At 47.2% G+C, this 27,459-nt stretch overlaps 1 protein-coding gene across 1 annotated transcript; it reads right to left on the bottom strand.

The window, feature by feature from the left end:
• Positions 1-14,091: 14,091 nt before the first annotated feature.
• On the bottom strand, positions 14,092-27,419 carry LOC148665947 (uncharacterized). The gene is made up of 4 exons (XM_088630963.1): positions 25,349-27,419; positions 20,195-21,448; positions 17,016-19,004; positions 14,092-15,043 (listed from the first exon to the last, which is right to left on the bottom strand). Exons 1-4 carry the CDS (start codon positions 27,417-27,419, stop codon positions 14,643-14,645), a joined length of 5,715 nt encoding a protein of 1,904 aa, XP_088487089.1. The 3' UTR covers positions 14,092-14,642.
• Positions 27,420-27,459: the final 40 nt, after the last annotated feature.

The raw sequence follows: 27,459 nt of genomic DNA, 5'->3' as shown, positions 1-27,459 counted from the left end.
TACCAGTTGCATGCAACAATATTAATATCCGTAAAGAAAATGAATTCCTTTAGGGGTCTGAAAGCTTCAGTGATGCTGTGTCCCTGCGCATGGAAGAAGACGATGGAACAGGAGGAGAGATTGTTCCAGCGCTGAAACCCCAATCTACTCCAGTTTTCCCAGTAGATCATTCTCCCAGTGTTACTCCAGGAATCCCTTCAGGCACAGTTATTGTGAAAGACCCAGAGCAGGGGACAGTCTCAGGATATCCATCTGAGGAGGAGGAGGAGGAAGGTGAGCTGCCTCCTCCAGGTGAAGAAGGATTAGTCCTGGAGCTCAGTGGAGTGACGACCCCAGCTGACCCTGAAGACCAGGAGCCCAGCTGCTATGTGGAGGAGAGGCAGTCGAGTCTGGAAGAGGCTCTGCTGTTTGATGGAGGACATTAATGACAGCAGAGACGGAGAGAGACATGGTCAAGCCCAGGACGAGAGCTGCTGACGTCACAGTGGTGAGATTATTTCACTTGTCAAGGTGAAGGGACTCCCAGCTCTCCTGCTGTACTGGGGAGACAGACTGATCAGAGAGAGACCCCCTGGACCGACAGCTCTTCTTCACCTCCACCAGTCTGATCTTCATCCAGGGGCGACTCTCCCCACAGGAACCTCACCTTCACAAGAGGGTTCCCTCTCCTGCCTGCTCCAGAGCTGAACAAAGACCACCAGTTTCCCTTAGACAAAACATTGAAGAGATCAGGAAAAGAGCCTCAGGACACAGGCAGCCTTGACACTCTCCCACCCCCTAGTGGCAGCTCCTGGGTACTGACTGGGACTTTCCCTCTGCTGGTTCTACTGGGCACAGCCCTGCTGATAGAGCCCTAAGCGCTGTATCTGTAAAGATGGACCTGGACAAAAACCTGTTCTCAGGACAACTTCATGTGCCAAACGTGAAATTGAATCAATGTGCTTTTCATGCTTGTACGCATGTTCCTCTTATTGTTGTTGTACAGACAGTGCTGCTCAGCTGTGGTTACGAGTGAGCCCACTCTCTGGTTTCCCCACTGTGGGGCTGCCTGTGGGGAGCAGTCTTACTACTTGGTGGCTGGATCCAGTTGGGTTGTGGCAGCTCGGCCACCTAGTACTGGTGGACCAGTAGGTGGCGCTCTGTCTGATGTCATTTCCAAACTAGAGATGACCAGGGACACTGAGCCGTAGGAGGTCAGAATTAGATCAAAAAAGGATTACAGCTGAGGTCCTGATTGCTTAATTGGTTAATATTCCAGAGACATTGATTGTAGGAGCAGGCGTGTGGAGTCCCAGCGTCCCAGAGTCCCGGCTGTATCTGAGCTTGAACTATCCCCTCCTACACATGAAACACCCTGGGATTGTTTGGAAAGACAAGTGCCAAATGAATGCAAATCAGTATTAATAATCAATTAATGCCAGCAGTATTCTTTCAATTCTTATGAGTATTGATTAGAGACAGATTAGCAGTATTCATAGTCAAGTGTCCTGACCTCATTCCTGGCAAGATCAGAGCTTGAACAGGCTAAGGTGTATGGGTGAACAGTGCCCTCCTATGTGTGAAGCACCTTCGGGTCCTTTAGGAAGAACGATAATGCAATATTGATAACTTTTTTTTTTCTTGTACCTATCCAGTAGGAGGTGCTTTATGAACATCCCTTCAGGGTGGGGGTGTGTTATTTATTCTGCTCAGTGTTCTGGTCCATGTCGCTCCCTCTGTTAACAGCAGCTTCTCAGCACTGTCTCCAGACTGAACTGCAGTGCTGAGGGACGACCACAGAAGGAGTCTGTGATGGTCTACAGTGTGTGCCATACACTGACACAATATGAAGCTCATTGCACACTGACAAGTCTGACTTCACAGCGACGGTCTTCTGCTCTCCACTCTTGAATCCTCGTTCTCCTGACTTCCTCAGATCTACCGGTCTGTCATGCTCAATACCTCCCCCAGTTCCCAGCAGGGCTGATCTTGATCTGGGATTGTACATTTTACTGACGGTGTCTAAACACTGGAGAATCAGCTCCACCATTTTTCAGGAACCAAAACACAAGTTACCAGAAGCCTAGATGCCTCTGTGTCCTATGGGATTTCGGGAATAACTGAAAAATTGGAGAGAGGGAGAGGGAGCAGAAGACTGCAGAGGGAATTTACAGTATTGATATGTCTTATTTTCATTTGCACATATCTAGAAGGAAGTGTGTTAGGAACGTTCCTTTGGACGTTTTTTTATGTGTAACACTCGGCTCTGAATCGATCAGATCTGAGTGTTTTGAGTGTATCATTGCACTGCTACAGCATCTCTATATCATACAACATCTCTATATGTGTTACTGGGAGCATCACACACTCCAGGCTGGATTATGCACTGATTAGAGATTTGTTTTTTTTAAAATGATGAATTGGTTTGTGCACAGGTTATTGCCAGTCATTCACAGAGTATAAGAGAAATCTGGAGCCCTAGGAGTTTTTTTTTTATTTTGCTCAAAGAGCTTTTAAGCACTTAACATATAGAAGTGAGTCTGGATACAAAACTCCTGAATGTCCCAAAGTGGGAAGCTAAACAATATAATTTCTGGGAATAAAAAAGATTCTTAAAACCGGTTTGCCGAATAATATGAATCGTTGCAGAAGAATCTAGACTGTATTAAATGGGACTAGAACAGTGGTTCTCAAACGTTTTGGACCAAGTACCACCCCTAATCCAACTAAAGCATCCAGGTACCACCTACAAGTCATCATCTCATGGGAACCCCAGAAATTCTCAATGACCAACATGAGCGCGCGTGCACACACACTCACACACATATAATAAATATTATAATAAAAAACTTTATTTGATATAGCCCCTTTAAAGGTGGCTTCCCAAAGTGTTTTACAGAATAAAAACACTAAAAACAACTAATAAAAAAGCACCATTTCAGTGAGGGGGTGAGCCTGTTCAGTCGAGCAAAGCAGAGGTGAATTAATTTTTCGAGCCTTGATACAATTCACAACAGAGTCTAACAGATTTTAAATCGATATTCATTTTCTTGACGGCAAAGTTCTCGCGGTGGATGTTGCAATTCGTCCATTCATTTCTGAAGCAACCTCTCTAATTCGTGCAACTACACCGTTATGTCTGCTTGTCAAAGCTCTAGCTCCGTCTGTACAAACTCTGACGCGTTTTATCCACTCGATGCCATTCTCTTCGATAAATTCATTCAGAAGCTGAAACGTGCTCTGCTGTAGTTCCTGTTGGTAGCGGTTTACAGAACAGAAAGTCCTAACGGGACGTGCCCTCAAACTCGTATCTAACGTAAGCAAACGAACCGGCCAAATCGACTACAGACTCATCTAATTGCAGTGAGAAGCATCGGCTCATCTGAACGCGCTCTATCAGCGTACTTTTGACATCATCCGCCGTTTCAATAATTCTGTGAGTGACTGTCTTTCAGAGGGGGCAGCAGGTCGAGCTGTTTAGCAGCTTTTTCTCCACACATAATACGTGTCAGCTCTTTTGCCAATGGCAAATAAGGTTCTTCAAAAATAGCGCTTTAGAAATCTGCAAGCTTGCATTTTTCCGCTTTTACGTATTGATTTCCGTATTTATTTTAAGTTTTTATTTCATGCGCATGGGAGCGAAACACAGAGACGCTCGGTGTATTTTTCTCAAATTAACTTAGAACAGTTCTTAAATATTTTTCTGTTATCTATCACACTTTCCTGTGCTCACAAGATCACCACCGTTCTAGCAACGCATTTCTATGCATTCCTGTGTTTACAACGTTGGCATTGTTCCAAAATCACGCACATTCTCCTTTCTCCCTATTTGCGGGAGATACAGTAGCATTTTTTAAATACAGTTGGTCACTTGCGTCCGTAGCACGCATTCCTATAGAGTGGTATAGAATTACAGAGTATCTCTTGTGTCCACTGAAGTATTAGCGCGCACTGTATTGTAGTACGTAGGCTGCGTATTCAACACGTATTAAAATACAAAATATGAAAACCCGTCCCGATTTTTCACAGCACAGGACACAGTTCCAGGGTCATTTGGCGTACCACCTGGCGGCACGCCGCGTACCACTGCCGGTCCGCGTACCACAGTTTGAGAACCACTGGACTAGAAGATACACGGTGTTGCTGAATGTCAATAATCAAGTGGCAGTGTTTCCAGTGTAGCTGCCAACAGATTACAAGCCATGATGTGATTTCCCCTGTAGTGTGGTAAAAAAGTACCCATTAGATGTGTACGTACTAGGTTTTTTGTAATTTTATATGTTCGGTACATTTCTTCATGTCTTGTGCCCTGTGGTTGAGCTTTCATAGGAATTTCATGGTTTTGTGGTTTTGCGTTGATGGGATTTTTGTCTATGGGGTGTCACATCCACACTGATACAGTTGCTGCTGTACAAACTGAGTGTGGAAAATGTTCAGTGTTGACAGCTGGAATGAACGGATGTATGGGGTTTGTACTGAGGGGTTTGGGGTGTTTTGAAGTGTCAGATACATGTGGCTTTCAAATCTGGCATGGGTTCAAATCTGACCTTCAGCTGTCTAGACGTTTTTTTTATCTATGTATTTGTGAATTTTTCTTTGTATAGATTTATGTAATGTTGTTAATTGTGAGATGTGTCTATTGGAGCCATATGAACCAGAGGGATTTTAGCTCTCTGGGTTTGTGCAGTATTTACATGAAGTTTTCTTGTCAGTTTTGAGATTTCAGATCTGGGCTTTGACTAGGCCTGTTTATAAAAGCAGGTCAAGGTTCATGCTGCAGCTTGTCTGTGGGGGGTCTGTGATCTCGTCTCCAGGTGCCAGGGAGAGACAGGGTATGCAGCAGATCTGTTGTCGTCCAGTCTCGGGGAGGAGTGGAAAGCCGAAACCTGCAGATTCACTTGTGGCTTCGTTCAGTAGGAGTTTGTTCAGTTCCTTTGCAGGTTTTGGCTTTCCAGACCTTTCCTCTTCTCTCTGAGTGGGGCTCATTCCCGCCTGCTGAATGCCCTTCTCCTCCCGGCTCCTGCTGTTCTCCTGTGCCTTATTGATCTGCTGCTTGCCCTGAGCTGTGGAATGAACCTTTACCTTTTCCTGTGGAGCCTGTACAGGCTCCCCACTGGAATGGCTTCAATACATGTGCCATGTACTGTATGTGAGTGTTATTCATTGCACACCCAAGGTACATAAAAGGTTATTGTGTGGGCAGTGGGAGTGGGAAGCAAAACTGCCCAGCCATGTGGTTGAAGCCGATACCCTGGCTTTTCTCCAGACACAGCTGCAGAGAAGTCAGGGCAGGATGCTCTTCTTTACACAAAGGGTGGTGGGGGTGGGGAACAAGCTGCCCAGCCCTGTTGTTGAAGCGAATCCTTGCCAAAGAATCATTAATGAGCCATTAACTACCAATATCCTCTTCCTGTTGCTGGCCTTACTTTTATTCTTCAAGTGCCGTCTTTGTGTTGGGTGCTGGCAGTATGAGGGAACTGTTACTGTTACAGGAGGCCATGTCCTAGTCTCTGAGACAAAACAAACACACTTGAATGTTGCTTTAATATTGAGACTTAATCAGAGATTCAGAGGAGAAGAAGATGGAATGAGCCAAGTTGTAATTTTTTATCACACAGCAGGCACTTAAAATATGTTCCAGATCATGCAATACTGCTGCTGTGATATTTCAGATATTTGTTCCCAAACCTGAGGCTGGGCACGATAACTGGAACGGTCTTCTTTCAGAAGATAACATAGACCTGTACTTTTATCACTTACAAACACCAGTTTGGTTTGGAACACTTGTTGTAAAAGATTTATTTTATCAATAAAAGAATCAGACACAATGGGCTTGTTTGTCCTTTGTCTTCGGAAGGTGTTCTTATTTCGGAAGCTTTGAGTCCCAGTTTCCCGGTCTCTCTGGGTGCAAGCCCGAGAGCTGCTGTCCGGATCTGAAGTGACAGCGGCTCTCGGGCTCCCACCCAGAGAGACGGGAAAACTGGGACTCAAAGCTTCCGAAATGTTCCTTGTCCCCGAGCCGAGAAGAGACGGATCCTGGGTTTCACCCTGAGTGCAGGCTGGGTTGGAGTCTTGAATTAAAGAGACCCCCTTAGTTTATTAAATTGATGTATTATTTTGATGTTGTACCTCACTACTGCTGGTCCTACATGGGGCTTATTTTAATGTTTACAATTATAAAAGCGATTTTATCTTTTTTTTTACTTGCACGTTTCTGTGTTTTCTGACACGTTACTCAAGTTCTGAACTCTACCCCCACCACCAGCTCACACTGATGCTCTCTTTTTAAAGATGTGTGTTATTTAACTCGTTGTTGCTGCTGCTGTTTATGTTTCTGGTGTTTCCTCAATGTCTCTGTCCTGGAGCCTACATGCGCATAAGCCTTTCATTGCACTTGGGCAGCTGACCGTGAACTGGACTGTTGTGAGTTTCCCGAAAATGATTAATCTTAGACACTAACGAGCAACTTTACGATGTACGTACGTAACGTACGTGCTACTTTTTCTTGCGTTTCCCAAACCCCTCTTAATCGGTCATTTTACGAGCGAGTATAAAGTACTTCTTTGCTAACCCCGCCCGTGAAGTCGCTTAGCAAAAAGCATCACAAGTCGATAAAAACAATCGATTGACAATACTTTCATTATATGGTGTCGGTTTTGGTCCTTCAGTGGGATGAAATTGAGTTGTGAAAAGGAATATGAAGTCAACATGACATCATAATTTAACAACCATTTACCGTAAGCGAAAGCGTATAGACAGGCACAAAATGGGACACATTGTTTCTAAGAGAAAATAAAATAAATTACTGACATGCCATAAAACAAAACCAAGATTGACTGCGTGGACAGTTTATGCGTCCTGCACGACATCTTTGATTTAAAGCAATATTTTTGGCGCGCTGCCATTGTTAAGTGTTTCAGTGTTTCATGAGAAAAATACTATTGGAACTCCTTATTAACATGACATCTGAAAAAATTAACTACAAAGCTTGGCATGTGTCACTCAACAAATACAGGACCTATAATAACATTTTAAAACAAGTAGGTCTAAACTTTACCGTCAACAACCACGACAGAACATAAAACGGTATTCGAACTTGAAATATTGTATCGACTGCGGGTTTCGGTAGGGAATGGAGCAGGCGTGGGACTCAGGGAATGGGGTTGAACAACACATGTATTCGTGAAAGGTACACACACAGGGACAGGGGTTACAGCACTGCACCTACACTAACATACACACACACGAAGGGGTGAGAGACTATCCCTGCCTCTGTCCCACTATATAGCGTCCGGTAGTCCCCAGGTGCCGTTCTCAGCCCGCCTTGCGTGCGCATGCTAAAGCGCCCTGCGTGGCGCTACATTATAAATACATGTTAGGCCCAATGATTTAACTTAATGCATTACTGCATTTCTTCATGAAAATCATATCATCTTGTCAAGTATAAAACTTAACTTTTTTTTGTGTGTGCATTGTAACGGATTGGGGATCTCTGGGCATGCACCCTCGCCGCTCCCATACAAATACAAGTAGAAGAGAAAATACAGATAAAAGAAAGAAAACATAAACAGAACAAAAAAACAATTAACTGCCAGCGGTAATGAGGTAAATATCTATGTAACCAAGTTATATGTTTACATATATCAAATGTGAGCTTAAGCTTTAACATTTAGCACGTTCTTTATGGAATTTAAATACAATTAAAACTTCACCTCAAAGGTACTAAAGGAGGGAGTATTATTGGACCATTTGACTTATGAATATGAAATTCACCCAGGCAGACTTATAAATTCATTACTGTATAAATAAATGTTCTTTTTCCAAATTTCCTCTTACATGGTACAACAAAATATCAAAATCCTTAATATAAAATATTTGTATACTAAATTTCCAGAGAATTGTCATGACGTGAATTTAATATGCTCTGCCTGGCGATCTCTGCCGCTAAGGTTGGTGCAAGAAGCACTTAGTGATTAATGAGTGGGTCGGGGACCACGTAGATTGCGAATGATTTAATGTGCTACTTTAGTTACGATGGATTTTGGGAAACACCCTTAAATTAACGATCGATCTTAAGATCGAGTTTAAGGTGATCTTAGCACTACGATGCATTCGGGAAACACCCCAGTACTACAGCATTACTGTTGTTGCTTGAAGGCCAGTAAATGAACACAGATTTTTAAGATGAAATTTGAGTCACTTTGGAAAAAAATATCTGACACAAGTGAATCATCATGAACATGCGGTTAAACAATTTAGTTAGTTGATGCTCAAGACTAATTCCCAGATGTTTATGTCTGTAAATTTATTTCATAATGACTTTAAAGTCACATTTATTAAAAAATGTCTTGAGCAAACTGAACTCCTCTTACCTGTGGAAAGGTTGGTCTCCTCTCATGTGAATCCTCCCTGATGCTCCTGTCTCTCCTCCTGTTACAGTGAGTGAAGGAGACCCTGCAGTCGAACCCAGACTCCAGCCCCGCCCCTCTGAGCTGAGACTGGTGCTGCTGGGCAGGACTGTTGCTGGGAAGAGCGCAGCAGGAAACACCATCCTGGGCTCAGAGGAGTTTCTCTCTGAAGCCAGCAGCTCCGAGGTCACTCAGGAGAGCTGGGAGGACAGGACATGTGTCCGGTAGACGGGTGACTGTAGTGAACGCTCCAGACTGGCTCCACACTGGACTGTCTCAGGGGGACAGGATACGGGATGTGGGGCTCTGTGTTAACCTGTCTGCCCCGGGACCCCACGCCTTCTTCCTGGTGACCCCGCTGGGCCGATCCTCAGGGGAGGAGAGGAGGACACTGTAGACAGTCTTGGAGATATTTGGGGAGAGGGCCCTGGGACACACCATGATCCTGTTCACCAATGCTGATGAGCTGACCAGCAGGACCCTAGAGGAGTTTGTGCAGACAGGCAGCAGGGAGCTCCAGTGGCTGCTGGAGAAGTGTGGGAACAGATATCACGCCCTCAACAACAAGGACAGGGGTGGCACTCAGGTCACAGACCTGCTGGAGAAGATAGAGGAGCTGGTAGCAGGAAACAAGGGCAGCTACTACAGCACTGAGATGTACCAGGAGGCCGAGTCCCTAATCAGACAGAGGCAACTGCAGATCCTGAGGGACAGAGAGGAGAGGAGACAGAGGGAGGAGGAGAGACTGAGGGAGAAGCAGCAGAAGGAGCTGCAGAACCACCTCTGCAGGATGGAGGAGGAGATCCAGACATGAGAGGAGAAGATCAGAGCACTGGAGGAGCAGATAGCAGAGCTGGAGGAGAGGGATGAGGGGAGGAGGAGAGAGCTGGAGGAGAGAGAGAGAAGAGAGAGAGAAGCAGGAAGTGAGAGAGGAGCAGGAGAGGGAGAGGAGAGAAATGGAGGAGACACACAGGAGGGAGATGGAAGAGCTCAGGCAACACTATGAGGAAAAGGCCAAAGAGGAGGCAGAGAGACACAGAGAGACTCTCCAGCAGGTCAGTGTGTCGAAAACACAGTTCACTCCAGCAGGACAGGAGCACAGGAGCTGCAGGAGGCAGATAGAGGAGCTGAGAGAGACAATAGAGAGACTGAACACAGTGGTGGACAGATTTACTGTGTGGCATCAGAGACACACAGGAGGTACAGGAGTGTGATTGAGGACCACAAGCAGCGCATTGAGAAGAAGGTCACAGAAGATAACTGAGACAAGAGCACAGACAGCCCGTGAACACAAAATGGCTTTTCTCCAGACAGCACCCCTGTAATTTTGGGGTGTGCTTTTTTTCCTGTTCTATCTGTATTGGGGCTGCCTTGAACAGCACCCCAGTTCTTTATTAAAGTCTAAATTATTAGTCTAATCAAAAAACTTTGGGGTGATATTTGATTCTGGCTTAACATTCGACCCACATGTGCAGCATACTGTCAAAATATCTTTTTTCACCTCAGAAATACCGCTAGACTACGCACTATGCTATCACTAACTGTGGCTGAAAAGCTGATCAACACATTTGTGTTCTCTCGAATTGACTACTGTAATGCTCTACTCGCTGGGGTATCTAAATCTACTTGGAACAAACTGCAGTATGTCCAAAATTCAGCAGCCAGGATCCTGACCAGCTCTAGTGCAGGAGATCACATCACTCCTGTCCTGGATTCTTGCACTGGCTTCCGGTCAAATTCCGTGCGGACTTAAAAATCCTCATGCTCACCTATAAGGCTCTGCATGGCTTGGCACCTCAGTACCTGTCTGAACTATTATCGCCCTTGTAGATTAAGCCGGCCCAGGGACGCCAAATAATGTAGGGAAAACCGGTTCAGGGACGCCAAATATGTAATCATAGTGGCTCTCTGAAGGCACCAGTTCTGTAGGGTTTGGGCATTTACTGAGACAATTATTAATTGTAGCAGTAAATCACAAAGTTGATTCTTTTGATGGCTTTAGAATCCAACCATGCGACATAACTCAAACAACGCGCACACACAGGTACTAATACACGAGGATACATTTATTAATACATAGAATATGCATGTAAACCTAACAGATCTTATCGAGAGGGTTATCAGAATACAAAAGATATATATTCAATCAGTTACAAAGAGTTACACATATCAAGAGGACATACGTTCAGTATATCATTCATTAAGACCGTTTCGTAAAGTGAACTTGGTTATAACTTCTACATTAGATACTCAAACAAGTACATAACTCTTAGGAATTAAATTAATATCAACTGGTTGGATAACAATTGAATTCTCGAGCTGTAATGCATTGAAGTTGAATACTCATCCAATCTCTGGGGATTCAGATCTCCTGCGGGCACAAAGAAACAGTTGCAGACTGTTGCTGTCCAATCCGCGCTCTCTGGCTCGGTGCCAGGCTGTGCTGTGCGGCTTGCAACGGTGCGCTGCTGATGCTCATTGTTGGCTTTAACTAGCAAAGTTTGTGCACAGGAGAAAAGATGACTGTGGGTCCCAGCAAGTCAGGAAGAGGACCGGTTCGTTCCTGATGAAGAGCTAGTTCTGAATAGTGATTCAGCTGTCCACAGTTCCGACCTGTTCACGAGGCCTGCTGCTGGTTACTCTCTGGCAACCTCCACTCTAGACTCTTAGAACAAAGGAAAGTTCTCGCACTCGGACACACTGGCCGTTCCGTGGTTGTCCGGGCTGAGTCTCAGGATGGTCAGGAGGCGCGCTGCGAGAATGTCCTGCCCTTGGGATTCTCCTTTGAATTCCCATTAGAATTGTTGAATCTGAATCTGAATCTGAATCTGAATCTCTATCTGAATCTCCCAGGCTCTCTGTGTTGCCTGTTTTTACCTGGAGGAACTTTAGCTCATTGATTGGCTGAAAGTTCCATGGGCATCAGAGTCCCACGTGGGTTACTCGGCCCTACCAGTCCCTGATTGGTTGATCAAGGTGAGATATGAGTCACTTACTCCTGACACTTAGTAATGCAGTCCAGATGTCCAACTGGCACTCCCTAAACAGATAGGCGCCAATGGATGACCATTGATCATGATAGCCAGGCTTAGCTAAGTGCATCCCCCTGTGGGAGCTGTCCTTATCAAAAGAAAACATCTTGCATGAATAGTTTCTCTGTGGCTGCACCACAGAGATGAACAGAGAAATGGGGCCTCATTTGGGAATCTCAGAAACACTTAATTCTGCCTTATTATTAAGCCTCGCCACTACACCCTACTCCCCACCTCGCAACCTTCGCTCTTCTAATTCTGGTCTCCTAATTGTCCCCCAAGCCCGTCTACACTCTAGGGGTGACAGGGCCTTCTCCTGTTATGCCCCCAAGCTCTGGAACTCTCTCTCCAAGGATATCAGAGAGTCACCTTCTCTAAACTCCTTCAAACTCCAGACTCCAAACCCTCTTCTTCAGAAAAGCCTTTACTGAACTGGTTCCATTCTTCACCACTCTGCTTTTCTTAGTTCCACCATCCACAGTCTCCTCTGTACATTGTAATTGTGTTTAATCTTGTGTATAAACTTGTTTTATTGTTGTTGTCATTCTGTAAGGCGCTTTGAGAAGCCACCTTAAAAGGCGCTATATAAAATAAAGTTTTTTTTTTAATTATTATTATTACTTGTGATTTTGTGTTTGACTGATGGGCAAAGGTCCCAGACAGTGACTGAATCCCTTGATCTCTTGAGATCCACCAGCAGGATCAGGGAAAGGGTCACTGTGTCTGAACCTCTTTCCAAGGCTAAAAAATTAACTGGGATACTGTTGATATAAAAAAAGTGAAATATACATTTAAGGTGAAATGTTTTGAATTGGCATCTGATACTTTTTAATTCTTTTTTAAAGAGAAGGAAGAGGATGTCCAGTTCGACTGACAAATTGAAGTATCCTTATGATTTTTTTGTGAGTCTATTATCTATATCACCACCCAACGTAAAAAGTGACGTTTTAGCTGATGTGACAGAAGACCAGTCTAGAGGACCAGGTATTGAAGAGAAACAGGAAACTGTGTTTTTACCTCCTTCCAGTCGAAGTACAGCAGTAGAAACATTGTTTGCTTCTTTAGAATAATATAGAAACGTTGTTGGAAAACAAATGTGATTATGAAAGAAGTAGTTGAATAAAAATCAGAATCAAGTCCTGTAGGACTAAAGGGATCCTGTCTGTTGTAACAGAGCTGACTGACAGTAGGTGGTATTTCATACAAGACTGAAAGGATTATATTGGGGAGAATAACAGACAGTTAGGAGATCAAATACTTTAGGGTAAATTGGGACTAGACCATACTAATCCATTTCCAGAAATATTAAGTGTGATTTTAACTTGTTGTCTTGGGAGTGAAGGAATGGGACACTTTAATCAGAAAGTGTTGCAGTAAAAAGCGAAGTTCCCGTTTTTTCTACTCATCCAGAGACTCTCCCCGCTCTGACCTCTCCTCCAGGTCACTTCTAAAGTGTCTGTTCTGGCGGTTTCTGTCTAAAAACACGTTACAGGACTCCCGTCTCGTGTGGAGACACATGTGGGGTTGTGTCAGGGCAGAAGTCTCACATTTTACACCAGTTTAAACTGGGACTGGGTACAACCGGGATCAAGACAAGACCTGAGAGATTAATCAAGCAGTTTGGGGACTCTCTCCCACTGGTGTCCTTTTCTATCTCTCCTGATTCCTAAAAAAACCCACTAATACCCCGTGTAGGAAAGAAGACTCGCTCGTCACTCCTGTCCTGTCCCGGTGTCGCAGTAACTGGAACTGAAGCAGACGGAGAGGAGACGTGCACTTCCAGAACTTTCCTTCCTGCTTGGTTCTTCCAGATGAGCCCCAGATGGACTTTTCCCCTCCTGAGGAAAGAGCATCTTCCCACACAAACAGCCCGTTTCTCTCAGAAACACTGGCAGCCCACAACACACACAGTACAGGGAGCGTTTTCACCAGCTGCGCCGCCACACGGACACCAGGACTCCCCTCGTCTGCAGAAACACCAGGGAAGAGCCTCCGCCATCCCTCCCAGCCCACAGGAGATTCCTGCTGGAAGGAGCTGCCGGGGGATTCCTAGTCATTCCTGGGATTTCCAGGAAAAACGCAGCTCCTAACCTGGGAATAAAACAGCCCTGAGAGGAGCTCGAGCGCCCAGACGAGCCAGAAGCGGCCAGTTAAATGACTTCTTTCATCATCACATTTGTTTTCCAACAGCGTTTCAACATCATTTTAAACAAGCGAGCGATATGTTTCTACAGCTGTACTTCGGCTGGAAGGAGGTAAAAACACTCTTTTCTTCCAGAAAGGTCTGTTTGTCCAAGCTCTCAGTGTTGTTGACCATTATGCCAAAGCACCTTTGTCTCTTCCTTAAGACCTTTGTCTCTTCCTTAAGACCCCAGAATGAACAGCACCTACGAAACAAACACTAGAAAAACACTAGAAAAACTGTGAAAATGAGGCACAAGCTCCCCCTGTGATCGTAGACAAAGCCCGGTCGCCTCACGGTTGTCCTTGTCCAAAATGCCTGGCGCAGGCATTTCGCAATCTCGGCCACAATCAGCCCATGATGGAAAACAAGAGGCCCAAAATCGGTCACTTTCCAACTTCAGAGTCCCGATCAGTGACATTGTGTTCTTATAACGATTTGCTGAACGTCCTTATACCGCAAGAACCACAAGTGGATAAAAACTCACTGTTTTACTGTTACAATAAAAGTTATGTATTCTGTTAAATATGTACAAAGGTAGAATTATATCCAAAAAGTATTCATGACATTTATATATACATACAAAGCATACCAAAATACAAACATGATAAAAATAGAACATTAATTTAAAATTAGTTTTCTTACATGGGAAACTAAAGGCGGGTTTTCAGTGAATCAGATCTCTTACAAGGAAGAGATCAATGTTTCAGTGGAAAGTCCTCACTCTGTGTCCAGGAAGTATCCAGTCTTCCTCTCCCGCTAGGAAAGACTGTGTGGATCAGTGACTGACCTGCGGCAGTGTCTCTCTGTATCTCTCTGTATCTCTTTGTCACTTCGATAACACTGCCTGAGCTCCTCCTCTCCCTCTCCTGCTCCTGTCTCAGTGTCTTCAGCTCTCTCTCAGCTCCTCGATCTCCTTTCTGTTTCTCTCTCCTATCTGCGGGCTGTGTGTGTCTGCTCATTGTGTCTGCAGGCTGTGGGTGTGTCTGACGGTTGTGTATTCTTGAGTGCCTTCAGGTTGTGTGTAAGACAATGTTGTGACTACTGTGTGTGCTCTTGTGTGTCTGCAGACTGTGTGTGCTCTTGTGTGTCTGTGGGCTGTGTGTGCTCTTGTGTGTCTGTGGGCTGCGTGTGCTCTTGTGTGTCTGCGGGCTGTGTGTGCTCTTCTGTGTCTGTGGGCTGTGTGTGTAATTGTGTGTCTGTGGGCTGTGTGTGCTCTTGTGTGTGAGTCTGTGCTGCTCTGGTTTCTCCTCCCAGTAAAGCTCCTATCTGAGCTCCTGCTGCAGCTCCTATCACTGTTCCTGCTGCTGCGCCTGTTGGGCCCCTCAGGGCTCCTGCTAGGGCCCCTATTGCTGCCCCCAGTCCGGCTCCAAGCTGCACCAGTCTCAGCTCAGAGGAGCGGGGCTGGAGTCTGGGTTCGACTGCAGGGTCCCCTTCACTCACTGCAACAGGAGGAGAGACAGGAAGGGAAGTTACAAGTGATCCATTTACTACTCACTACCAAACAAGCTAGAGATCAACGACAGTCTGTAGATGATGAATCTCATTTCTTTATCCAGCTGCTTTTTGAAAGATAAAAAAATTTCAACAGTACAGCAGAGCAGTTTGTACAAGACACCCACCACTCTGGGTAAAACAGAACTTCATGTGCTCAGTCCTGAAATGTACAACTGCTACAACTATATAAACTTGACATATTCTTCATTCTTGGTAGAAGTTGTCTTTCTCCTCCGTATAGACAGGGGCTTCTGTAACAGCTCACAGTGAGACTCTGCAGTTCATTGGTGGGACTGAAACACAGTCAATACAGTTTGGCACCAACACCTGCTGCAGCAAAACCTCTAACGAAAGAACATCATGTCTGTAAAATCACAGTACTTCAACACTGTTCTCCTGGTACAGCATCCCTGCACCTGCTGTCCTCCAACATGACTGGATCAGCTGTCCTCCTGGTCTAACAAGGCTGAACCTTAACCACTTGACCAGCTGTCCTCCAGGTGTAACAAGACTGATCCTGAACCACTGGACCAGCTGTCCTCCTGGTGTAACAAGACTGGACCTGCACCACTGGACCAGCTGTCCTCCTGGTGTAACAAGACTGGACCTGCACCACTGGACCAGCTATAAGTAAAATTAGTCATTTTTGATTTGTACAAAATTAAATGTGATGTATATTTTGATGTGTATTATTGAAATTTGTATTTCAGATCAAAGGATTAACTTTTAGCAAAAGTACAGAATTGGAGCATCTATCTGTGGATATATTTTCTAGACATGATTAGTTATGTTACAACAATGTCATTTGTTGTGTTCAATCCCCAGTTTCAGGTGAACAGAATTTATCGGGCAAATGGCTGACAGGTGACTCTAGTTGCTCAGGTGTTTATGTTGTATTAACTGTGAAAACAAGAGCTGTGAAAGTGCAGATTTGGTTCCAGTCTTTATTGTTTGGATCTGGCTGTTGAGTTAGGATGAAGACCAGAGAGCTGTCTGAGACAGAAGAGCAAGCAACTGTGAAGATAAGAGCCCATTAAAGTCCAGCTGGAATTGTAACCACTGGAGAGAGATCGGGCATCACAATGTCAACAATATGTAATGTCTTGAAAAAGACACTACTGGAGGAGTCAGCAATCGGAAATCGGCAGTAGTTCAAGACAGATGAAATCAGCCAACGGCAGAAAAATCCTGAAAGAAGTGAAGAGCAGTGAAGAAACTGAAATAAAAAGTGATCAGACTGCAGACAACCTCCACAGGTCTTAGGTGAAAATACCTCAATTCAATATGCCAGAGACCTAGAGAGGAGACCTACAAGGGCAACAGTGCAAGATGCAAAACTCTCATCAGCTGTTATCAGGGAGAAGAAGTGGAAACTCCTGAAAGTTTGAATCCCTTTGAGCTGCATTTTACTTGCTGCAGAGGAAATGAAACTCAGAAACACCCACAGGCAAACAGCAGCTGAAAGTGGCTGCAGTCAAACCTTGAGAAAGCATCTCACAGGATCATATCAAGGGTCTGGGGATGTCGAGGAATAGGAGACTGGAAGTCGTGTAACAGACGTGTGACCAAATAACTCTGCTAGATAAATACATCCATTTGATTTACTTTACTGCTGCTGACCTGAAACTTAACACAGAAAGTCTTGTTTGACAAAGTTTAAATGTGGAAATGCTGGCTGTCTGTACTATAGACTCATATTTAATATGCAATCATATTCTGTACATTTGTGTCAAAAGCAAATTCCAACAGTACGCAGCAAAAAGCACATATTGCCCTTCATGGTCCCAATACTAAACTGATTCACTCCTGAGTCAGGAGAAAGATCTGGAGTTTTTTGGGCAGATCTGTCTCTCTGGAAGTTGCCCCGCAGACTTTACCCCACCCTGACTGGGCATCTACCACTGCTGGGGTACTTACTCTGACCCGGCTCTAGGCTCTGCCTTCTCCTCTGAGGCTGGGAGGACTCCTGCAGCTCCTTCACTTTCCTCTGCAGCTCTCCTTCCCACCTCTCCTGGATCTCCACCTCCTTTCTCTGCAGCCTCCTGTCGTACTCCTCTCTCAGCCCTTCCTTCCACTGCCTCCTCAGTTCCTCCATCCTGCTCCTCTCCTCCTGTGCCTCTCGCTGCTGCTCTCTGTATCTCTTCTCTAGCTCCTGCTCTTTCTGATGGCACTCCCTCTCTAACTGCTGCCTCAGCTCCTCCGCCCTCCTCCTCTGCTCGTCCTCCAGTTCCTGCCTCAGCTCTACCTCCCTCTGCTGCTGCCTCAGTTTCAGCTCCTCCATCTGCCTCTGCAGCTTCTGCCTGCCCTGCTCTCTCATCCTCTCCTCGTAGTGGAGTCTGAGCTCTGCCAGTCTGCTCTGCTCCTCCTGTGCATATCTCTGCTCTAGCTCCTCCACTCTTCTGAGCTCCTCAGCCCTCCTCAACTCCAGCTCCTGCTCCCTCTGCCTGTGATCCTCCTCCAGCTGCCTCCTCAGCTCCTCCTCTCTCTTCCTCTGCTCCTCCTCCTGCTCCTTCCTCTTCTCCTCCATCTCCCTCTGCTGCTGCTGCTCCAGCTCCTGAATTCTCCTCTGCAGTCTCTCTTCATACAGCTGCTTGATCTCTTCCACCTTCCTCCACAGCTCTGCTTCACACCTCTGCTGGGCCTCTCCACGGTCTTGGACTCTGTGCTGCTGCCTCAGCTCCTCTATCTTCCTCTCCTGCTCTTCTTCAAGCTCCCTCTTCACTGCCTCCATCCTCTCCCTCAGTCTCTCTGCACACTGGGTCCTGGTCTCCTCCACCTTCCTCAGCTGCTCCTCAGTGAGTTTCAGGATGGTCTCCTGCACCCTCCTCTGCTGCTCCTGGTATCTGAGCTCCATTTGCTCAGTTCTGCTGCACTGCTCCTCCTCGTACCTGCGCAGGAGCTCCTGGTGCTGCATCCTGTAGCGGAGTTTGATCTCCTCTGTCTTCTCGTGCTGCTCCTGCTCCAGCCTCTGCCTCTGTTCCTGGTACTGCAGCTGCAGCTCCTGCTCCTTCCTGCGCAGTGTCTCCTCCTGCTCTCTCTTGAGAGCCTCCAGCTGCCTGCACTGCTCCTCTCCCTGCCTGTGTCTCAGCTCCTCCAGTTGGCGCCTCTGCTCTTCCTCACTCCTGCGTCTCAGCTCCTCCGTCTTCTGATGCAGTTCTGCCTCGTACTCCTCTCTCAGCTCCTGCACTTTCTTCAGAAACTCCTCCCTCTCCTTCCTGCCCTCCTCCTCCTCCTCTCTGTATCTGTTCTCTCTTTCTCTCAGCCTCTCCTCTGCATCCTGGTCCACAAAGAAGCCCAGATTGTTTCCTGCCACCATATCCTCTATCTTCTCCAGCAGCTCTGTGACCTGAGTGCGGTTTCCCGTGTCCTTATTGTTGAGAACATGATACCTGTTCCCACACTTCTCTAAGAGCTGCTGCAGGTCTCTTCCCTGTGTGTCAATGTACTGCTGCACTGTATCCTGTCCCAGACTGTCCCCGTGGGTGAAGAGGACGACAGTGTGATTCAGGACAGCCTCCCCAAACACCTCGGTCATGGTCAGCTGGGCTCCTTTCTCCTCGTCCGTGAAGCGTCTGGCCCGCAGCACCAGCAGGAAAGCATGGGGTCCTGGAGAGGACAGCAGCAGGCACCTCCTGACCTCCAGACACACATCCCTCTGGCGCCCCCTGGAGTCCAGGAGGTCTGGCGTGTCGATGATGGAGACCTGCCTCCCAGCAGCTTCCCCTCTGCGTCTCTCGCAGGTCTGTGTGACTGCGGACAGGCTGGGCCAGGAGGGGAACAGTGTGCTGCCCAGGAGGGTGTTTCCTGCTGTGCTCTTCCCAGCACCAGTCCTGCCCAGCAGCACCAGTCTCAGCTCAGAGGTGCGGGGCTGGAGTCTGGGTTTGACTGCAGGGTCTCCTTCACTCACTGCAACAGGGGGAGAGACAGGATCATCAGTTAGGTTAGACATGAGAGGAGACCAACCTTTCCACAGATAAAAGGAGACCAATTTGCTCAAGGGTCAGACCTTAAAAGTCATTATAAAACAAACTTATAGTCTTTGGCATCAACTAACTACAAAGTTTTACCCAATGTTCATGATTTTGTGTTTGAACTTTTATTCTTTTGTCAGAACCTGTGTCAGAACTTTGTTTTCCCAAAGTAACTCAAATTTCATCTGAAGAATCTGTGTTCATATACTGGCCTCAAGCAACAACAGTCATGCTGTAGTACTGTACTGTTACAGGGGCAGAGTGTATAAGGACGTTAATTGAAGAAGGAGAGATAATCTCTTCAATCCAGTTAAGAAAATCACTCTAGAAGAGTGTGCAGTCCAGTGCAATCCATCCTTCTGGTATTTCACTCTGAAACTGATCACCCCCAGAGTCAGAGTCCACTGTGTCTTTACTTCAGAGGATGAGAAGAGAGAAACAGACTTAATGCTTCTCAGCACCTGTCAGTGGAATAAACTCAACCTCATGTTCCTGGTACCACATCCCCACGGCTGGGCTGAGCTGCAGTGATTCTCTTCCTCATTGTCAGTGTCAGTTGGTCGGGAACTGTCCCTTCAACACTGAGACCTGCAGTCGTGACCACTTTGTTAAAAAAGCAAAATTCAGACTCCAGGCTGTTCAGTAATTCTCCATCTCACCCTGTTGGACACAGATTCTACAAGAGGCTGCTGCTGTTCAGTCACAGACTCACTGATCTGCAGACAAGCTGTGATGAGTCTTTCAGACTGATGTACAGAAACAGCTCTTGTTAGGGTTTCTAATAATCTGCTGATGGGCTCTTTCATCCACTGTCCTGCAGGACTTCAGAGCTCCCTTTGTACCTACTGGTCAGACAGTCTTGAGGAACAGATTTCAGAGAGGTTGTTGGTGTGACTGAACTTCTCTGTGATGGATTAAATCTAATCTCACTGATAGAAAAAAGTTCAATTACAGCACAGAGGACCAATTTAAGTTGGTATATATTAGTGTGTTAGTGTGCTAGTCATACAGTAGAGTGGAACACTGTATTATTATAATTCCTACTAGGACACAAGATGGTTGAATCTCTGAGTTTAATGACCAGTAAGATCAGTGACTCAGTAATACAACATCAGTCACACTCACTGTTGGGAGGCTCGCTCATACTGTTTCTCCTCTTGACAGGCAGTCTGGGCTCCTCTGTCTCTTTCTCCTGCTCCTCTTCCTTCAGTGTCTTTCTCATTTTCTCCTTCAGCTCCTCTGCTCTCCTGCTCCACCCCTCCTCCAATTTCTGTCTGAGCTCCTCTTCTCTCTCTCTCTCCCTTCTTTCATACTTCTGTCTTAGCTCTTCTGTCTCTCTCTGTCTCACCTCCTCCTTCTGTCTCAGCTCCTCTATCTCTCTCTGTCTCTCCTCCTCCCTCTGTCTCAGCTCCTCTATCTCTCTCTGTCTCTCCTCCTCCCTCTGTCTCAGCTTCTCTGTCTCTCTCTGTCTCTCCTCCTCCTTCTGTCTCAGCTCCTCTGTCTCTCTCTGTCTCTCCTCAATCCTTTGTCTCAGCTCCTCTGTCTCTCTCTGTCTCTCCTCCAACCTCTGTCTCAGCTCTTCTGTCTCTCTCCATCTCCCCTCCTCCCTCTGTCTCAGCTCCTCTATCTCTCTCTGTCTCTCCTCCTCCCTCTGTCTCAGCTCCTCTATCTCTCTCTGTCTCTCCTCCTCCCTCTGTCTCAGCTCCTCTGTCTCTCTCTGTCTCTCCTCCTCCTTCTGTCTCAGCTCCTCTGTCTCTCTCTGTCTCTCCTCAATCCTTTGTCTCAGCTCCTCTGTCTCTCTCTGTCTCTCCTCCTCCCTCTGTCTCAGCTCCTCTGTCTCTCTCTGTCTCTCCTCCTCCCTCTGTCTCAGCTCCTCTGTCTCTCTCTGTCTCTCCTCCTCCTTCTGTCTCAGCTCCTCTGTCTCTCTCTGTCTCTCCTCAATCCTTTGTCTCAGCTCCTCTGTCTCTCTCTGTCTCTCCTCCTCCCTATGTCTCAGCTCCTCTGTCTCTCTCTGTCTCTCCTCAATCCTTTGTCTCAGCTCCTCTGTCTCTCTCTGTCTCTCCTCCAACCTCTGTCTCAGCTCTTCTGTCTCTCTCTGTCTCCCCTTCTCCCTCTGTCTCAGCTCCTCTATCTCTCGCTGTCTCTCCTCCTCCCTCTGTCTCAGCTCCTCTATCTCTCTCTGTCTCTCCTCCTCCCTCTGTCTCAGCTCCTCTGTCTCTCTCTGTCTCTCCTCAATCCTTTGTCTCAGCTCCTCTGTCTCTCTCTGTCTCTCCTCCAACCTCTGTCTCAGCTCCTCTGTCTCTCTCTGTCTCCCCTCCTCCCTCTGTCTCAGCTCCTTTGTCTCTCTCTGTCTCTCCTCCTCCCTCTGTCTGAGCTCCTCTATTCAATTCAATTCAATTCAAGGTGCTTTATTAGCATGACCGATGGGTACAATCAGTGTTGCCAAAGCAAATAAAAATAATAAAATTAACATAGAACAAAACAAAAAATAGAAGTAAAATAAAATCTACAGACATGTTACAGACATTTACAACAAAGACATATTATATAATATCGACATATACTGTAGGCGGCTGGAGCATTATTGGGAGACGGACTCACTGTTCCTCAGGCTGTGACAGGAGATCACATACTGGGCTGCCAGATCAACTGAGTTCCCTCCTCCCTCTCCCAGTAGGATTGGGACCTGTTGTGGTTTTGGCAGGTGTGGGAACTCTGGGATTAGATTTCTGAATTTCGGGAAGAATGTTTCTCTAATCCCAGAGTATCTGTCACAGTGCAGTAGGAAGTGCACCTCTGTCTCTATTTCTCCCTGCTGGCAGTGGGAGCACAGCCTGTCCTCTCTGGGCAGCCAGGTCTGCCTGTGACGCCCAGTTTCTATGGCCAGGTTGTGGTCACTGAGCCTGTACTTCGTCAGGGTCTGTTTCTGTTTGTTATTTTTTATTTTGGTCAAATATTCAGCTAGTGTGTATTGTCTGTTTAAGGTTCTGTAGCATTCCAGTTTATGTTGTGTTTGTGTGTGTGTCCCAGTGTGTGAGATATTGCTGTTTGATCTGTGCTGTGATGTGGTTGAGTCTGGGTTGTGGTGCTCTAGCAGTGCTGTCCTGAGGCTGGTTAGTGTTGGTGTGGCTCAGGTCGGTGAGCCTCAGGACCAGCTGGCTCAGGGGGCTCTGTTTTGGGCTCAGCTCTTGGCTGAGCAGGGCTTTGTGGTGGTAGGAATTTTGGTCACTGTTTTTTAGGTGTAGCCAATACTTTAATATTCTTTTCTGTATGTTTATCAATAGTGGGTACTGGCCTAATTCGGCCCTGCACCCGTTGTTAGGAGTTTTTCTCTGCACACGGAGGATGATTCTACAGATCTCCATGTGCAGAGTTTCTGTGGGGTGTTTGTCCCATTGGGTGTAATCCTGGTCTGTGAGGGGACCCCAAACTTCACTGCCGTATAGGGCAATGGGTTGGATTACACTTTCAAATATTTGGAGCCAGATTCTTGTTGGTGGGTTGATGTTGAAGAGCCTCCTTCTTATTGCGTAGAAAGCCCTGAGTGCCTTCTCCCTCAGTGCCTTCACTGCCAGGTCAAAACTCCCGGAAGAGCTGATGGTGAGACCGAGATATGTGTAGCTGGATGTGTGCTCCAATGTGTTGTTGTTCAGTGTGAATTTGTACCTGTTTCCCTGAGGTCTGGCTTTCTTCTGGAAAACCATAACTCTGGTCTTGTCCAGATTGACTGTCAGTGCCCAGGTCTGACAGTACTGCTCCAGCAGTGCCAGGTTCTGCTGCAGCCCCTGTTCTGTGGGCGACAGCAGGACCAGGTCATCTGCGTAGAGCAGGAACTTGATTTCTGTGTCGTGTAGTGTAAGACCAGGAGCTGCAGACTGCTCCAACATTCCTGCTAATTCATTGATATAGATATTGAACAGTGTTGGGCTCAGGCTGCAGCCCTGTCTCACCCCGCGGCCTTGGGTGAAGAATTTAGTCCTTTTGTTTCCAATTTTCACTGCACATTTGCTCTCTGAATACATTGATTTAATTATGTCGTACACTTTGCTCCCTATGCCACTTTGGAGTAGTTTATAAAACAATCTCTCATGCCAAATCGAGTCAAATGCTTTTTTGAAATCGACAAAGCAGGCAAAAATTTTTCCTTTGTGTTTTTGGTGGACGTGTTTGTCTATCAGTGTGTGTAGGGTGTAAATGTGATCAGATGTGCGGTGATCTGGCAAGAAGCCAATCTGACTTTTACTCAGGACATTGTGTTCGGTAAGGAAGGCCAGTATTCGTGTATTTAGGATACTGCAGAATACCTTCCCCAGGTTACTGTTCACACAGATGCCCCGGTAGTTGTTGGGATCGAGTTTATCTCCACTCTTATAGATGGGCGTGATCAGTCCTTGGTTCCAGGCCTCGGGGAAACATCCGGCTGTCATGATGAGATTGAGGAGTTTGAGCAGGGCTTGTTGCAACTTTGGGCTGCTGTGTCTCAGCATCTCATTTATGACTCCATCATGGCCACAGGCTTTGCGTGGTCTGAGGGCCTGGAGTTTGTCCAGTAGCTCCTGCTCAGTGATTGGGGAGTCTAAGGGGTTTTGGTTGTCTTTGATAGCCAATTCCAAAATTTTGAGTTTTTCATAAATGGTGTTTTGGTCTGATTGATTTGTATTTGGGAGCTTTTCATAGAGATTTTCAAAGTATGTTTGCCAGATTGTTCCATTTTGGATGGCCAATTCTTCTGGTTTTAATTTGTTTAAGTTGTTCCACTTCTCCCAGAAACAATTCTGATTTAGTGACTCCTCAATTTCTGCAAGTTGTTTGTCTATGTATGTGTTTCTTTTCTTTTTCAGCGTGTGTTTGTAAAGTTTTACCATGTCACAGTACCTGAGTCGCAGATCTGTGTTGTGTGGTTGTCTGTGTTTTTCATTTGAGACTTTTCGTAGTGCATTTCTGATGTTTTTGCACTCCGTATCAAACCACTTTTCTTTTGCTTTTGTTTTTTGGTAGTTTTTTGATGTAGTTGTTTTTAGCTTAGATTTTGATGCTAGTTTGTGGAATAGGTGATTTAGTTTTTGTGTGGCCAAGCTTATGCCTAATTTGTTGGTTTGATACGGAGTGTTTAGGAATGTGTCCATCAGTGTCTGAATTTCGTCATGGCCCAGTGCAGTTTGGTATCTGTCTAGGCTGTCTGTGTCCCATCTGTATGCCTGGTTGAGGTCATACAGCTGGCTGGGCTGTGTCAGTGTGTCTCTGTGCTGGTGTGTTCTCTTCATGTAGAGTGTGATCTGGCTGTGGTCGGAGAGGGGAGTTTGTGGCCTGACAGTGAAGGCACTGATACAGGAGGGGTCCAGGTCGGTGATGGCATAGTCCACCACACTGCTGCCCAGAGCTGAGCTGTAGGTGAACCTGCCTAGAGAGTCCCCTCTAGTCCTGCCGTTGACGATGTACAGGCCCAGCCCTTGACAGAGCTGCAGCAGCTCGCGCCCGGTGCTGTTGACCGTGGTGTCATGGCTGCACCAGTGTGAGGTGACCGGTGTGTGGTACAGAGGGGATTGTCCGAATATGTGAGTATTTCCCTGTGTGCTGGTGAAGTCTGCCAGTGTGCCTGTTCGTGCGTTGAGGTCACCACAGAGCAGCACGTTTCCCTGGCCCTGGAAGTGACCGATCTCCGTGTGGAGACTGGGGAGAATTCCCTCACTGTAGTAGGGGGATTCTGAGGGCGGGATGTAGACAGCACACAGGAAAACCTCGTTTTCTGTACAGATGGTATTTCTTTTGATTTTAAGCCAAACTCGTGACTCTTCTTTCTTTACTAATTGTATGGAGTGACTGAGCTCCGCTCTGTACCACACAATGATCCCCCCAGAGTCTCTGCCCCGGGTGATTTGGGGTTTTTTGACAGAGGGCACCATGATCTCCTTGTAGCCTGGGGGACAGTGGGTAGCCAAGTCTCCCCGACACCATGTCTCCTGTAGGATCATGATGTCTGTCTCCTTTACATCCTTGATAAATTCAGGATCAGTGCTCTTCAGCCCAAATGCTGACGAGCCCAGACCCTGAATGTTCCACATACTTATCTTTAGAGATCTCATTGTTATCGTTTGAATTATCTTTGCAATTTGTTATTGTTTTCTGGAACTGTATCAAATTTGTGTCGGACATTTACATCATCAACAGAAACAAGTATTGTGCTGGGTTTTTGTCTGTCGCTGTGGGTGGTGGAAGTTCAGCTCATAAGCCGGGTGCAGATGAGGTTCAGGAGCTGCCGGATTTCTCCCAGCTCCAAACCACTCGGGACTGCTGGTCTGGCCAGGGCTGCGGCGTAGCTGTGCAGGAGGGGCTCGGTCCGGCTCTGTTGTTGTGCTGGGTGGGGAGGGGTTGTGGTTCTGGTCCGGTTCAGCTGCTGGTCTGGGTGAGGGGCATGGGGTGGGGCGCTGGTTCTGTTCCTGTTCGGTCGTTGGTCTGGGTTGGAGGGCTGTAGGGTGGTGCTGGTTCTGTTCTTTGTGGGTTGAGCTGGTCTGGGTTGGGGGTGTGGGTGCTGGGGCGTTCCTCTGGTAGTCCTCCTGTTTCTCTCTGGGATGCTGTTTGGGTGTCTGCCCAGTGTGGTGTCTTTCAGAATTTTTGTGAAGAGTCCAATGGTCTGTTTTTTGAGGTGTTTATGGTCGTGTAGACGCTGTGGTCCAAGGGTGGAGTGATGGGCCAGATAGACGTTTGGGAGCAGGGAGCAGCACCGTGAGATCTCGGCATTGATTCTCTGGATGGTGTGGTGCTGCTCGTCCTGTCTCGGCAGCAGGGTGGAGATGACAATTCGGGCGCGAGGGAACTCCTGTATGGCCCTCTCTGCCACTCTCCTGATGGACTGGGCCACCTGTTCCCTCTGGGTCCTCAAGTCGTTGGTGCCGGTGTGGATGATGATGTGCTGAGGGGCTCCCAGTACAGACCTGGACAGCAGCTGCAGGGCCTTCTCTGTCGTCGGACACCAGAGCTTTGCTGTTTGTAATCCCGGGAAGAGCCTGTGCTCGTCGATGTACCTCCCGTTGGAGTCGATGAGAAGGGCTACTTCCATGCGTCTGCCTCTGGTGTCCAGTCTGCTGGAGGGGCGCTGTGCTGCCGGGCGGGGGGCTGCTTGGGGGGGTGCAGTGTGTGAGGTGGAGGAGTTGGGTGGGGCCGGGTGTGTGTGTGGGTCACCCTGAGTGTTCGGCAAGGTGGGTGTGCTTTTGGGCAGTAGAGTTGTGAGGGGATTTGGGGTGCTTGGGGGTGCAGTGGGTGTGGTGTTTGCTACGGTGGGGGTACTGGGTAAGTGGGAGTTGGTGGTGGGGGTTGTAGGGGTGTCAGGTTGTGTGGAGGTGGGTATGTCTTTGCGGGTTGGTGGTGGGTGTTGTGAGTTGTGTGTTCTGGGTCTCAGGGCTGTTCTGTTGCAGTCAGGGCTGCAGTGGGAAGTAGTGAGTTTCCTCAGCTGGTCTTTGAGAGTCTTGCTTGTCCTCTCCGTGAGCTGCAGCTCCTCTCTCAGCTCTGCTACTTCCGACTGCAGCTTACTGTTGTCCCGCAGCAGCTCCTCCATCTGTGCCCTGAGCTGTTTGTTGGAGGTTTTACATTCGTTCCTATGTTTGTTAACCTCGTCTCTTAGCTGTTGTGCTGTCTGCCCCTCTGTGAGTCTCCCCAGCATCAGCTCCTTGAACTCAGTGAAGTCCAGCTCCAGAGCAGAGAGTTTCTCTCTCAGGAGGCGCACTGTGCTGTGGTCACAGGGGGGTTGGTGTGGGCTGTGTGTGTCCGGGTGGTGTGTTTCCGTGTTGCCGAGGGCTACACTTTTGCTGGGCTGTTCTGTGGCTGAGGCTGTGTTTGTGGGCTCCGAGTCAGGTGGAGCTGAACTCTCCGGTGTGGCGGACATCAGGCTGCTGGGTCTCTCTCCTGTTTCTGGGGGAGGTTTCTCCAGGTCGGCCTGTGTTTTAAGGTCTGTGAACTTTTCCTCGAAAAGCTCCAGAGCGGCCTCACTGCCCTGTATCATCACTGTACCATTGTGGTAGGTGTTGACAGTCAGGACAGTGTCTTCTACCTCGCTGTCGCCCCCTATGGAGATTTGCCTGCCTTTGCTGATGCCCCTTCTGGTGGTGTTTGTATAATTCTTACACACAGCTGTGTGCCAGGCATTCGGATGCTCAGTAAAAAAGAGCAGGTTGGTTTTTATGTGCTTTTCTCCTGCCTGGCAGTAGTCAGCAATGAGGGTCTCTGGGTTTTCTTTCATCCAGGAGTCTTTGTACTGTTTCCTGGTCTTAACGGTTTTCACGTCCTCAGGGTACTGGAGTACTGTGCTGAGGGGGCAGGGCTGGTCCAGTGGGGCTGTGTTCTGCTCTGTACTCATCTTGCTCTTTTAAATACAATGGGCCCAGGTGAGAAGAGCA

Source organism: Lepisosteus platostomus, chromosome 5 (assembly GCF_059453375.1).
Source record: "Lepisosteus platostomus isolate fLepPlt1 chromosome 5, fLepPlt1.hap1, whole genome shotgun sequence".
Taxonomy (NCBI): Eukaryota; Metazoa; Chordata; class Actinopteri; order Semionotiformes; family Lepisosteidae; genus Lepisosteus; species Lepisosteus platostomus.
Note: the sequence above shows the minus strand (reverse complement) of the source record. Positions and strands in the feature narration are given on the sequence as shown.